This window comes from Hemiscyllium ocellatum, chromosome X (genome assembly GCF_020745735.1).
Source record: "Hemiscyllium ocellatum isolate sHemOce1 chromosome X, sHemOce1.pat.X.cur, whole genome shotgun sequence".
Taxonomy (NCBI): Eukaryota; Metazoa; Chordata; class Chondrichthyes; order Orectolobiformes; family Hemiscylliidae; genus Hemiscyllium; species Hemiscyllium ocellatum.
This window is the reverse complement of record NC_083453.1, coordinates 11,991,377-12,006,929: the sequence shown is the minus strand read 5'-3', so window position 1 is coordinate 12,006,929 and position 15,553 is coordinate 11,991,377. Positions and strand designations below refer to the sequence as shown.

General features: G+C 39.1%; 1 protein-coding gene across 1 annotated transcript in view; it reads right to left on the bottom strand.

Annotated features, from left to right (window-relative positions):
• Positions 1 to 10,956: 10,956 nt before the first annotated feature.
• Positions 10,957 to 15,553, bottom strand: part of LOC132805745 (STE20/SPS1-related proline-alanine-rich protein kinase-like) — a 143,090-nt gene continuing 138,493 nt past the window's right edge. Inside the window, exon 16 of the mRNA XM_060820972.1 lies at positions 10,957 to 11,028. Coding sequence (XP_060676955.1) covers positions 10,957 to 11,028 — 72 coding nt within the window. The remainder of the gene's footprint in view (positions 11,029 to 15,553) is intronic.

The window sequence follows — 15,553 nt, the reverse complement described above, 5'->3', positions numbered from 1 at the left end:
CCAACTTCTGCTTTTTAAAAAAAAACCTTAAAGCCTCCTAAATTTTTTACTTGAGCCGTCTTCAGTACCCAGTTCGTCACCTCGGCCTTTACAACTTAAGACAAAATAACCTTTTTAAAGTGTCAACATCGTTACACATTGGATAACCACTTGGATAGAAATGGCGTGCAAGGGTATGGGAAATTGGCACTAGGGAATGGTGCTCTTTTTCAGAGTTGGTACAGGCAGAATGGGCAGAATAGCCTCCTTCTATGTCATAACAATTGAGAGATGCTGGAATGTTAAACTATTTCTCATTCCTCTGGTCCCTTAGCTTATCATTGAAGCTTAATCTTGCATGCAAAAATTAAATTCCATGCAATTCTATCTTATGGAATTTCTAGTGGTGTGATATGAGTTGGGGGGAGCTTAATATATTTCTCATTTACTGCTGCCCTTGTTTTTCTGGGTGGTAAAGTTTATGGCTTTGAGAGGTGCTCTTTGAAGGAACCATGGTGAGGTGTTGCAGTGCATTGCTGCCACTGTGCATTCTTTACGGATGTTTTGAATTCAGTGGGCTGCTTTGTCCTGGATGGTGTCAAGCATCTTGTGTTGTTGGCACTGCAACCATTCAGACAAGGGGTGGTATTTCATCACATTCCTGATTTGTACCTTAGATGGTGGACAGGCTTTAATGAAGAAGGGCTCCTGCCCAAAACGTCGATTCTCCTGCTCCTTGGGTGCTGCCTGACCTGCTGTGCTTTTCCAGCAACACATTTTCAGGCTTTAATGAGTCAGGAAGTGAGTTACTCAGAGTTCCTAGCCTCTGACCTGTTCTTGAAACCGCCATATTTATATGGCTGATTCAGTTCAACGGTGAGCTTCAGGATGTTACACGGTGAGTGATGTGATGATCCTAATGCCATTGAACATCGGAGTGATATTAGATTCTCTGTGAGACGGTCATTATCGCTTTTTGTGAGGTGCAACTGTTATTTGTCGCTTATCAGCTCAAGCCTTGCTGCATATGGACACAAACTGCTTCAGTATCTGAGGAGTCATGAGTGGCACTGAATATTGTGCCAAATCCCTTCTGATCTTTCTGATTGAAAGATAGTCATTGATGAAGTAGCTGAGGATGGTTGGGCCTAGGATACAGTCACAGGACATCCCTGCAGGAGCTCCTCAGGACAGATGACTGACCAACAACCACAACCATCTTCCTTCAAGCTGGATGAGACTCCACCCAGCAAAGAATTTTCAGATTCTCAATTATTCTGGTTTTTGCTAAGGTCCCTTGATGCCACACTTCAAATGCTGCCCTAATGTCAAGGGCACGCGATCTCACCATTATCACATGAGTTTAGTTCATTTTTAATCCATATTCGGACCAAAGTTGTAATGAGATCCAGAGTGGAGTGACCTTTGTGGAACCCGAACCAAGCATCACTCTGCAGGTTATTGCTGAACGAGTACTGCTTGATAACACTGTTGATGACCTATTCCATCACTTTGGTCAAGAGTAGACCGATAGGGTGGTAATTGGCTAGGTTGGATGTGTTCTGCATTTTGTGCACCTGGGCAATTTTCCATATTACCAGACATTTGTGCTGTAGCGGTTTTGGAATAGCTTGGCTAAGGGCGTGACAGATGCTGGAGCACAAATCTTCAGTACTACTGCTGGACTATTGTCAGGCCCTGTATATTTGTAGTATTAAGTGCCTTCACCTTTTTTCTTGATGTCATATGAAGTGAAGCAAAGTGGTTGAATATAGGTATCTACGACGCTGGAGACCTCAGAAGGTTGATACGTTCGTATAGTACACAGCAATATGCTCCCAATTGAAGAGCTCTGAGTTTGGTCTGTCTGTACTCCCATGTGTTAAACTCTTGCAACATAGAGTAACAGTGATGCTATCCCATAAAAGAATTAAAATGCCATTTACAGAAATGCAAAGTATTACCATTTATTGATTTTCAAACCATTTCTGGTCCACATTAAACTTTCTGCAATATATTTGAGAGTGTACAGTACAATAATTAGTGCAGATATATTGCCTATGTTTAAGCAGGCTTATGCATGAACTATTATGTGCCAAACCATAACCACAGTTGATAATTGGGAGGTTTCGGTGGGTGGGGAGCTGTGAAAACAGGTGTTGCGAAAACAGGTGTTGCACTTGTTTGGAAAGTGCTTTTCTTCACTCTTTTGTCTCTTTAAATGGGATACTTGATTACACACTCGCTGCCTGTTCCATAAATATCTCCCATAGTACAATAACTTCATATAGCATAGTCCAGGCTGGCCAGCCTAGTTTACAATGTTTTGTTGTCCAATTCAGAGTGAAAGCTTCTGCTTTGACAGCAGTTTAAATAAAAGTATTTCTCTTTTTAAGCTATTCTTTTCCTGTTCAAGTTTATAATTTTTCTTTAAAATTTGCAAAATGTCAAGATTAGCTCACCTGTGATCCTCTAAGCAGTACAGAATTTATTACATAGCCAAACGACTCTGAATTTTTGGCTGTAGTAATTGTACTTGCTAATCTTCACAGATGAAGTCAGACAAAGATGCATTAACTAACATTACTTTATTTAACATTCTATAGCATATCGAATCATCACAGGCTTCAGCATCAAGAATTACATCAACTACTTCACCCTAAATTAGTTGACATGTCTCAATTCAGTGTATCATCATATTCTTAGCTAGGTTTTGCTTAATGAGTGTTTGAGCTATATTCAAGGCCCAAGAGTGTAATATGCCTTTGGAAGGTCATATTTCATATGAAATGACACTTTTTTTTTAGCACTTGGTTGGACTCATGAAATTCGAACTTAAATTATCTGTTTTCCTTTGCTCTGGAATAATCCACTTCTCCAGAATGCTTATGGTGAACCATCACCTGGGGTGATTTGCTTTTCTTCGGTTGTCATGGTTATCCCAGATTAACCAACATTGCATGTGTCATTTTTCTCTATACCATTTTGTTTTGGAGTTTAGGTATTTAAACAATTTTGTTTTTAAATAGACTTTTGCAACTTTCACTTCAGGTCAATTAAACTGTTATCCATTCTTAATGTTCCAACTTACACTTTTTTTTGAAGAACAAGTTAAAATATTAAAAAGACTATTCTTTCTAGAACCTCTTCTAACACTTGAAATCTTTTTCCAAAACCTTTTTTCCCTTCTCTTCTCTAAATTTTAGGTATTTTTAACCAATCTGTTCAGAGTTGTCAGGATACACCCCTGAAGCAGGTGGGACTTGAATCCAGGCCTTCGTAGTTCAGAGTTAGGGATGCTCTGCACCACGAACTCCTTCTCTAACTATAGAGATGAAGGGAAAAGCATAGCTGCTTATGAAATGAAAGATTAGTGATCAAATAGAATATTAACTCTTGCTGCTTTGATCCTTTTTTTAAGGCGTCTTGTGCAAATTGTCAGATGTTGCTTAATTTGATGGAGGCTAGGTGCTGAATTTAGGTTGCTGTTTAGTTAGTGATCTGGGTACGAAGTCTCTGACTCCAGTTGTTTCAAGGCTCTTCCCACTCATTGGGCCATTTATGTTTCAAGATTTGTTTTTGTTCCTCATCAACTTAATGCACAGCTTTGAAGTTTGATTTAGACCCAGCTGAAGCAGAAGCTATTTCCATTTGGCCTTTTGCTAACGCCTGAGTTAAACTGATTTTTTGAATGTTTACTTATATTTACAGTTGATTTTGTGAGATTGAATTTTTTTAAAAAGTGAACATTCATGGGAATTTTGCCCATCTCGAAGGACATTTAAGAGTCTGACCAGGTGAAGACAACTATTTTCCTTCCCCAAAGAGCATTAGTGAACCAGGTGGAGTTTTCCCAACAAATTGGTAATGGCCTCGTGGTCATCATTCGACTCTTAATTCCAGAATTATTTTTATTGAATTCAAAATCCACCATCTGCCATGGTAGGATTCAAATTCAGGTCCCCAGAACATGACCTAGGTCTCTGGATTAACAAGCCACTAATAACGCCAGTAGGCTATCGCCTCCCCTTATGCCTCCCATTGTTGTTGACTAATCAAAGACTAAGTCCTCTGGGGGAATCTTAGCACTGCTGTTGAAATTTATGCATTTTGTATTCAGCAATAGAAAATGCCAAGCAGAAGCATGAAGGACCTTTACATTTAAATAGCGCCTTCGCATTCTCCTATCTCAAAGTATTTTACAAGCAATAGATTAGCTTTTCAAGTGGGTATCACTGTTATATTGACAAATGCAATAGCCAGTTTGCGCTCAGCAAGGCTCTGCAGGCATTAAATAATGAGTAGCCCGATAATGCATAATTGGTAGCATTAATCATGGAAAGAAGGGTGGCCAGTCCCTGGAAAAATCCTTGATCTTCCTTCAATAGAGATTTGCAACCACCCAAGCAGATAGAGGGATGCTCAAGTTAGTATGGTATCCACAATTGGCATCTTCAGCAATTTCATCTAGTACTGCTCTGAAATGTTGACCCCCCAATATATGTGCTTGATATGTGAAGCTTCAACCTCGGGCATGAGTACAATTGACATCCAAGCTGATGTTTGCAACACAAAAGAAGCAAAATGTAACCAATTAATGGTGGCATTTTGAATGTTTAACTTGAATGATAAGTATAGCCCAAACGTGAGGTCAGTACATATCTATTACAATTAATCACAGTCTGAGGTCTGTATTGCAACTTAGTCCAAATTATGTGCTGTTGAGAGTACTTGACCACGTGTTTGTTTTCATGAAGTGAAAATGTAATTAATTGGTGCAGACGCTGAATAATTGGATCGTTGTGACTTTACTTGTGGTGTTACTCTAATGACAACATGAAATGTAGGAGAGGGAGCAAACAATATATCGGAAACCATTTTACGACTCCTACCAGTCAATCAAAGCTCTTTCTATGGCATGAAGTGCTGGTTGTTGTACAGTTGGCTTTTGAAGCATAAACCTGAGATGTTTGCGGTTTCCTTTTTCAGGTACAGCCATTTTAACAATCACTTCCTAAACGAAAATGGCATACTTAGCATCGCCCCATCCTGAGAGAACCTGAATGAGGTTTGCTGCTGTCCTGGTATAACTTAAGAGTTCTGATAATTCTATTAGGCTTCTTTCTGAAAAGTTGCTGTAGGATTGCAATTACATTGCTGTTTTTGGATGCTTCTTCTAGACCATTTATAGGTCTAGTATTATCTAAATAAGATTAAAGTCAAGGTATGGAGTGTAATAGAAATCCATTTAGAGAGCAGAATTTTTTTTTCCCACTCCGGCTTTTCTAATGCTTTTGTCATGCAATTGAGTATTAATAATGCCTATGGTGGCAGTTCAGCCACATGCCTATCATAATGCCTATCATATCGGCTGTTTATTAGGGATTGAATTTCCTTTATGCCCATTTTCAGACTTGAAACCTGAAATGTGTTGCATGATTGCCAATGGGAAGGACTTTAAGTTGGGCCTTTGCTCTAATTTATTGATGGTCTCCAACAGTAGCTTGCTGCTTTTCAAGAAAAAACCTTGCAACATCCTGAAGATAAATTCCTTTTGGATAGCAGGGTGGTGATGAGAGTGGGAACAATTGGGTTATTGAAGGCTGAGACTTGGAGGCTGCCAAATATTTTTTTAAAGTTACACATAAGAAATCTGTGGAGATAACTTAAACCTTGTAACTAGTGGAGCTTTGTTATATTGTCAACAATGACTTATTTTAGAACTAACAACTTTGTATAACATTTTGATGTCTTTGGTAAGCAGTCCCAAATTTTGTTCATGGTTTGATTTGATTTTGATTTCACTTATTGTAGTCACATATAAGTACAGTGAAAGGTGTTTTGTTTTGCGTGTGGTATAGGGAGATCATAGCATGACAAGGACAAACCGCTCGTAGGTTAGCAGGTCTGGTGGCATCTATAAAGAGAAATGAGTTTATGTTTCTGATCCAGTGATGCTGCCAGACCTGCTGAGCTTTTCCAGCAACTTCTGTTTTTGTTTCCGAGTTACAGCATCTGCAGTTCTTTGTTTTCATTCAAATCATAAGGGGTTTAGACAAGAAAGGAATACAATAACTGGAGGTCTGTTTTTGTGTGTTCAGTCTTTCCAACAGCTGTTGGATAACAGTTGAGCCAGGTACCTATCTTAAATCATCAGTTCAACTCTGAATGGGTTTAGTATTGGCTGCATGGTTATTTCCTAGAACCGAAACAGTGGAAGTTAATTGAAAACTAAGCTTTTCCTTCTCCATACACATTGGGCTGTATCTAGTTGCCTTGAGCAAAATTAGTAGAGACATAATTGGCTAAATATTCACCTTTGTGCTCCAGCTGGCCGGTTCCATATGCAGGTATTTGTATAGATCTTCCCAAGATATGTGGGAGGTTCATAATGAGGAAATGATGGCATAATGGTAATGTCACCGGATGAGGAATCCAGAGGACCAGGTTAATGTTGTCGAAATTTGGATTCCGATCCATCCATGGTAGCTGGTGGGATTTTAAAAATAAATTTGGAATATGAAGTAGTCTTAATGGTGACCATGAAACTACACTTGTAAATTCTATCTAATTCACTAATGTCTTTTGAGGAAAGAAATCTGCTGTCCTTTCTTGGTCTGGCTTGTATGTAACTTCAAACCCACAGCAATGTAGTTGACTTTTAATTACTTTGAATGGAGTCTCTCAGCTATTTCAGAGGGTAGTTAAAGCTAGGCAATAAATGCTGGCCTTGCTAGCATCACTCATATCCCTTAAAGGAATAAAATAGTCAAGAGTGGAACAGAGAAAATAATCAAACTCTAGATTGGAGGAGATTGATTTGGTGGTTTTATCCTAAGTGGCTTTTTCCAATCCAGGTATAACTTTATCATCATAACTGGCAGGAATTGATACCAGGACTGAAGTACGCAAGATTGAATTAATGATGTACAAGTGTAATTCCCCTAAAAGGCTATTTCCACAAGGCAAGCTTTAATACCAGCAGGGACTATTACTCCTCCATAAGTGTTTTTGTGCTGCTTTCACAGAACCTGCAAACCTCACCTATTCTATAAAACACCTCTGCCCTTGTTGTGATTTAGGTTTGAAGAACACTAGTCCAGAACCATGAGTTTCATACTTCTCATGTATCTACCATAGTTTCTGTAAGTGTTTGTAAAATGGAAGACTAAATACATTGATTTAAAAACAACTGCACATGTCACTGCCATAGTAAGAGCTTTTACATTAGTGTGATAAATGGTTATGGCATATTGTAAAATGTCTAAGAACAAAAAAACCATTTGCAAATGGTTGAATCCTCAATTTCTCACATTCTTGTCAAGGATATTTTAAATAAAATATTAGTAACAATTTTTGCAGTCTTTCATGAGAATACAGTATCTCCAATAACTATGGGATGTAAACAACAGCAGCATTAATACACTGAAACCCGTATGCTAATCCTTACAATACTTCATACATATCTAATACCAAGTATATCCTTCATGGAAAGCAATAATGCAAGGCACTTTCCTCATTTGTGCACTTTATGGTTACTGAGTAGAACTTCCCTTACAGCTTCAGAGATCCCAAAAATCATTATGTAGGGTTGCTAAATAATTAGAATAATGCCAGGTAGCTGTGGGACTGTGACTTGAGTTTGAGATTTGCTATGCTGCTGAGGAATTATCCATAAATTAACCTTAATTATCTATAATTGTTTCCACACTGACCCTAACACAGCAATATACACAGGAAATTAATCTCTTCATTCCTTTTGCATCCACATTTCCTGAAAGGTCACTACCAATATTAAAAGAACATGTTAATGTTGGTGTTAAAACAATGCTGATTACAAAATGTGGCTTGTTGTTAGCAGTTTATATCTTTAATTTCTAGATACCTGGCTCAAAACAGGACAGGTGGTAACCTTACAGCCAATCATTTTATCATTTATTCTTTGGGACAGTTCCTTCAGACCCAATCTTAGACTATACTGACTATCCTAAACATAAAATAGAGTATGACCGTCATCCTCTTTGCCCACATCAACTGCCAATGATACCTGATATATTGTACCACTTCATGCACTAAGACCACTTCTGAACCACACTCTCTATGAACTTACAAATACGTAATGCTGAGAAAAAAGTAGTGCTGTATTGAGTGACCATATATAATTTAATCTATCCATTCCTTGTCTCAACCCCATGCATGCACACAACCACTACTCCCTCAAATGAAAATGTGCTTTGGAGTGATGTACTTCCCTGTTCCACCACCAGTGTGCCTCCAATAATTGCATCAGACTGATTCAGACAAACTTCAAATAGTACAGCCTAGGGGACAGATTCTATTCATTTCTTGGGGGTGAAGGTCTCATTGTGTATTTGTAATTCAGTTCCTGTATTTGGGGAGGTTGATTAAAATTCTGATCTCATTTGGTGAATTGTGCATACAAGTAGCAATGGATAGTGTTTTTTATTCATTTGAAATATGTCTCTTACTGTTGAGTGCAGTACTTGCTTCACAACAGTCAGCTTATTCATAACATTAATAGGTTAGGAAGGAAATAGTATACAGTATTAATTTGCATGCAAATTTTGGTGTATCCTGGGAGCATTCTTGCTGTGTGTGTCTGGGTTATTATCCTACAGAGAACATTATGGAGATATTCATTAACATGTAAATGGTCACTAGCTAGAGGCCATGTACTTGACCCTTCCGGACATCCATCCCAAAATAAAATGAGTTTTAATTCTATTTCTAGCAGGGCTGCTATCATAATTTGTGGTCAATTAGACTACTTAACCAATGACTTGTCCTGCAGCTTTGTAGAATTTGTAACTATTGAGAAGTACTTTGAAACAGGAGAAGTCCATATACTAGTGTTGTTCTTTACAACTTCTAGGTTTAATTTCAAAGCTATGATTTCTTGTTAGTCTGACATAGTGGGCGTATAAAACATAGTTCCTCGATTTTCCAGACCTATGGTTCACATCACGTCAATCTTCAGTTTTGGAGATGATCTGCTCACTTCTTCCACCAAAATGAATATTACCCGTTTCTTGCCCTAGCTGCACCGACTACCTCACTGCCCCAACTAGTTCTATAATTAAACTCCCAGCAAGAATCAAGATGGATGATTTGTGAATAAATCCACCTATTTCATCACCTTCAATGTACATAGGATGGATTTCTACATCACAGTATAAAACCAGAGGGTTCTGATGTAGAGATCACATGAATTTCCAGATCAAAGTTTCAGTCAGCAAATTTTGCTTCCACGTATTGAAGTCATCCAAGGAGCATTGACCTTCCCTTATCATGGTGTACCTGAAGTATCATTTCATTTACCAAGTGCAGAATAAATACATTAAACATGAGTTGTGCAAATTCAGAAAGTTGGTACTTGCTTGGGAGAGTCCTATAGTTTTATGCTTTGGTGAGCCTATCACTATTGGCATATGGACCATGTCTGGATGAGAGCCAAGACAAAACAGTCAAGGAAACATATCACATCACAATTTGGATGTGCTTCACTTTGGGAATACCAAATACCAAACAAGTTCTGGATTAGGTTCATCATTCATCTCTCCAGGCTTTATAACCTCTGTATTTCCTCAACTTTCCAACCCCTGTCCCATTTTGTTTAAAAAAATATAGATCATATCTACATTATTAATAATCTTTTAAACAGTGAAGAAAAAAACATTCTGCCCCCAAGACATCTCCTCCAACATCTTGTCACCCTTGACACTCACCAAGATGCACACTAGATTGGTACTGGAAATACTTTCACTCACCAACCAAAGGTGCTGAAACACATTGAGGCAAACTCATATGTAAATATGTAATCCATTAAATTCCAAATTAATTCTAGATTTTCAAAATTTCCTTTGTCACTCAACTACATAAAATCTGAAAGGAGGTAGGAAATGTCCTTAAATCCAGGTAGATCCCCTATGATTCTAAACCCGATGGGCTCAAGAGTACTTAAGAACCACACTTCTGATTTCATATCTCCTTATTGTACATAATTACTGGTTTTCATATTACTCTTCTGTCCAGTTCAGGCAATATGTACTGTGGATTCTTGTCCAAACCAAGTTACTCTTTAATCCTCATGATCTTGTATCAGGGGCTTTAAATTCAGATTGCAAAGAAAATCTCATAGATAATATGATAAAGTGATATGAGAAAATAATCCAGCTGTAACAAATCACTGATAGGACTCCAACCTTAGGATTTATTTGATAGAGGACTCACTGATAATCATCCTTCCAAACCCCACTGCTGTAGCAACTAATCTGTTTACTATATCCCTACTAGAAGCTTTTTAATCTTATGTCACTGACTGATTTTTCCCCTATTTTAATTGCCGATGAAAAGTTCCTATGATACAAGAAAGGATGAGCTGTTCTCAACTGTCTTATTGTTGTAAACGCAGTACAGCTTAATACCAGTGGTACTGCAAGATATATCTACCCTTAAGGAAAATTCAGCACAATTAACACTTTTTGACTGCCAATACTTAACAGGACTAGAAGAGAAGTAAAGATGACACTAGTCTTGTAATTAAATGGCAATTAATCTAAATGAAATGGAGTGAGTGCATTCTTATTTTGAGACCTTACTCTGGTTTCTTACCTTCAGACATTAAACTTAGGCTGCAATGGATAGGGAGTTAAAATGTTTTTTTTGTTATAATCTAGAATTGAATTAAGACACTTTGCTCTATTCAAGGAGGCACAAATCCATTGTACATGGTTAAGATACTGGAGCTGATTCGCGTGCCAGGTAATTTGACAATCTTTGAAAATCCTTTGAATATTTAACTACTACTATTACAGTATTGATATGATGCAGGGGACTAGAAGCATGATAATTGAACAGCATGTATAAAGTGCTCTCAGGGAGGGGCAAAGGAGGTTCAGGTCGTGTTGATCGAGAGGCGTCCCAGAATTCTTTGGTACCAGTTGCTGAGGAGAATCGTCATCTTATGCTGAGCTGTGCAAATCCAATGAGTTTGGTTTCATCTGGGCTGTAGCCCTCACAGCCAGAGACCTGTGAGGAGAATGAGGGGGAAAGAGTAAGCATCCAGCTGGAATTCCTTTCAGTTATTTAGTTTTATATTTTGATTGGTCAGCAGATGCCAAACAGAACTATAGGGCAGTGGTTATATTAGCAGACAAATTGGAGAAGCCTTGAAAAAGGATAAGGGGACCACGACACATGATTAACTAGTGCTCGTTCAAAACAATGCAGGGAGCATATCAATTTCTGTTGCCTGCTCCTTTAAAAATAACTGCTGCATACAGCCAACAGTAGCTACACTGTTCATTGGCTGCACACATGAGCAGAGGGCTCAAAATTGTAACTTTGTAATCCCAGTTAAATCTAGCCTCTGCCTTTTAAAAGAAAAGGTGTGGCTTGCGCAGGGGCAGGAAATAAATCTGACCTGTGAAATAGAAAACAATCTATAATATAGAAAGCGGGTTGCACTAGAGCCGTGGGTGGAGGAGGTGGAAAGGAGGAGAGAGAGCCTGTATTCATAGGCAGCGGAGAACAGATAACTGTAGATATCAATTCTAAGAGTCAAGCCCATAGTGCTGCAAGAAGTTCAATATCCTTACAAGAGTAGCAAAAGTCAGTGAATGCATCTTCAAAGGTCATATCCTTACAAATGCAACTCTAATCTTGGACACCATTCAATTTTCCTCACCTGTCAACAATTACTAACATAAGAAATAAGAGTAGATCTATGAAGTTTGACACTTCCCAGCCTCTCATCACTTAAGAAATACTCCTTTATTTTTGTCTACCAAAGTGGATACCATTTCACACACTGCAAAAACTTGGCAGATGAAATATGCTCATTTTGCCTCTCCAAATCCCCTTAAGACATCATCACATCGTCCTTAGAACTGACACTGCCCCCAAGATGTGTCCTTTGCAAACCACAACGTATTGCATTTCATCCCCATATCCAGGTAATTAATATAAACTGTGAATAGCTGGGGCCCAAGCACTACCCTCCTAATCACGGCCCTACACATTCCCTGAGTTTGCAGAACAAGGTGGTATGCAACAGAAGGCAACACAAGCAAATTGGAAGGGACAGGCACACCTACATGTTTCACCTGGCAAGGTGATGATGCTCACCATTATCAGACTACTCATCACTGAGTAATAAAGTATGACAGGATCCTCATACCTGACCCTCCTCCTCACACCATGTGTCCCACATGCCCATAAACTTAATTCTCTTCCAATTTACAAACTGCATTTCTTACATTATCAACCATACCACATTGCAACTTTGTCCTGTGCAATTTCTCTTTCGGATACCAACGAGTGCAATCTGGTCAGGTGTGGAAGAACAGCAAGATGAATACACAGCTTTATAATGTACTTTCACACTTGCACCTATGAGCTCAGATAACTATGCAGCTTAGGGGATAGCACAGAGGTAGGATTTCCATGTGATGAGACACTGGGCACAAGGAGTCTGCATCTAGAGCACAGATGCCAGCTCACCAATGTATGATGGGCCAACCTATGGAAGGATGTTATTAAGTATGCAAAACAAAAATGCTTAATGCGTTGTGAAGCCTGCAAGAAAGCCGGTGATCAATATCGAAGAGCAGAGAGGAGGCACAGTATTTTGCGCAGAATTTATAAACTCATCATTTCAGAATGGAAACGACAGCCAGTTTCATCTGGACACTTGTGCAGCCAGCTGTGATACAGATCTAATAGTCTAATTCTCAACTTTCATTGCAATACCAGCAGCAGTCACACAACTTCTGAGTCCTGCAGCGAAAACTCAGATTGCTGCCATTATGGCTGTGGATTAGTATGCAAAAGCCACCTCAAACTGTGGGAGTGGCTCCACACAGCACAAACCTACTGTGCTTCCTCAGGAAGATAGCATTAATTCTACAAAGATGCTGCAAGCCACAGCCTTTTAGGACCACAGCCCATCAAAGGCATTCTATAAGACCACGTGCAGTCACCTCTTTTGAAATTTAGCATCTTTCCATCAATCATGCTTAAAGCCACTGTGTGGGAACAATAAGACAAGTAAAAGCACAGCAGACAGACTCTAAAGGAAATGCACAAGGTTGATATGTGTATTTTGCCATAGGTTTTGGTTTTGCATTGTGACCAAGTGGTCACTGTGATGTTTAGTGAGAGAGAAGAATGGATGGGACTCTTGACGAATGGGAAATTGGCATTATATTTACTGGTATCACATTTGGATACATCATTCACCAACCCAGCCAGAAAGCAGATGTCTTGGTTGCTTCACTTCTCTTCCTCCTCATGCTGGTGGCAAGGGCTGTCCTCTCACGATGGTATGGTTGTGCAGCATGCAGCAAATCTGCTGCTCTACAAACTGTGTAGAGCTCTTTCACAGTGGCGCAGACTGCATAAATGTTGTTTCAACATATCAATGGTCTTCTATATCATTTTGTATAACAGCATGTAGTCAGTAAATACCAAACTTCAGTTTGCTGCAGTGATTCAAAATGCAGTTGGCACAGAGGACTACTTCAGAATGCAGGTATTTACCTGCTGCCAAGATATTGAGTGATGGCCTTCCTGATTCTCTGTCCAGGGTCACACATGAAGAATTAGAATTCCTATTGGTTCTCATATAGGGCAGTCTTGCCACATGCTGTGCCAGCAAATTGATATGTGCATATTTTATGGAACCCTGCGCAGGTAAAGCTGCAAGTGAAGCTGCATGCTTACACTGCCTGCTTCTCTGATCAAGAAATAAATGAAATGTATTCAGCTCTCATTGCATAGAGGATCCCAGTAGCCTCCCTCATTCAACAGTGGATGGCAAACTGAGATGTTGTAAATATCTCCAGATCCAGTCTGGAGGGAACTCGTTTAGCAGTTCATCATCACGGTCACCTGCACAGCTACTAGTAATGTGGTCGTTGCCCTACTCTGAATTGTAGTTGTTGCTACATTGACTGAAATCTGCTGCCCAGAATGCCTTTATTGAAGCCCACATGCTGTTGGTCCTCTCTCTTCCAACCACTTGTCCTGATCTGTGTAGCCCAGAAGTTTCAAATTGCTGGCTTTGTATGAGTGATACTCATGATCATGAGCTGTGTGTTATCCCGAGAGAAAAGTAAAGCTCGGAGTTACTGATTAAACAACTTCATTCAAATCATACAATTTTCAAGTTAAAGTAAAAGTATTCTGAAATGATAAGATCAGACCATTCTCAAATGACTTTAAGCAGAGGACATTTTACAATCTTGGAATACTAATGAGATCACACAGAAGTTTCTCAAACACTAAAGAATTTGAAGGTTAAAATGGTTAAGAAGTACACAAACCAGTAAAATGAGCAGAATTCCTGTTATGGCTTAGAATGGACAGTAAGTGATATAACCCCTCATGCCTGCTCTGGCAAAAGATTAGATCATGAAGATTTTTCCAAATTAACTTCACTTTTCTACATTCTACTCATATCCTCCGTTCCCTTAATTGAAAATATCAACTTCACCCTTAAAGAAAAGTAACAGCATCCACATTAGTAAATAAATGCATCAGATGATGTGATGGATCAAGTAGTAGAATAGGAAGACCCAATGTGCAAGAGCTTGTTGGGATTGTATTATAGTGGGAAATGTAGAAGCAAACATATAAGGAGATCTCAAATATCTGTAAGAATAATAGGATGGTAATAGTAATGGATTTAACTTTCCAAACATAAACTGGGACTGTCAACACTAAGGGCTTGTAAAATGTGTACAAGAATACTTTCTTATTCAATATGTGGATGTACTGACTGGAGAGCGAGCAATATTTAACTTTCTGTTGGGAAATAAGGCAGGACAAGTGATTGAGGTGTCAGTGGGGGAGCACTTTGGGACCAGTGATTATAATTCTATTAGTTTTAAGATAGTTATGGAAAAGGATAGACCGGATCTAAAAGGTAAAACTCTAAATTAGAGTAATGCCAATTTTGACAGTATTAGACAGGAATGTTACAAGGGGTCACAGGTTCAAGGTGAGAGGGGGAAAGTTTAAGGGAGATGTGCACGAGAAGTTTTCATGCAGAGAGTGGTAGTAGTCTGGAACACACTGCCAGAAAAGGTGGTGGAAGCAGGCACATTGTGACATTTAAGAAGCATCTGGATGATTACATGAAGAAGGAGGTAACAGAGGGATATGGACCAAATAAGAACAGAAGATTTTTCAGTTTAGTTAGAGCATGATGATCGGCACAGGCTTGGAGGGCTGCACTTCTCTTGGTTCTTTGATTGGGAGAGACTACTCACAGGTAAAGGGATGTTTGGAAATTGGAAGGCCTTCAAAAGTGAGATAACAGGAGTTCACAAACAGTATGTTCCCATTAGTGCAAAAGGTAAGGCTGGTAGGTGTAGGGAACACTGGATGACTGGAGAAATTGAGGCTCCGGTCAAGAAAAAGGAGGCATATGACCAGTATAGATAGCTAGGATTGACTGAATCCCAGCAGAGTACAAGGGCAGTAGGAGTATCCTTAAGAGGGAAATCAGGAGGGTGAAAAGGCAAAGTGAGGTAGCTTTGGCAAACAGTGT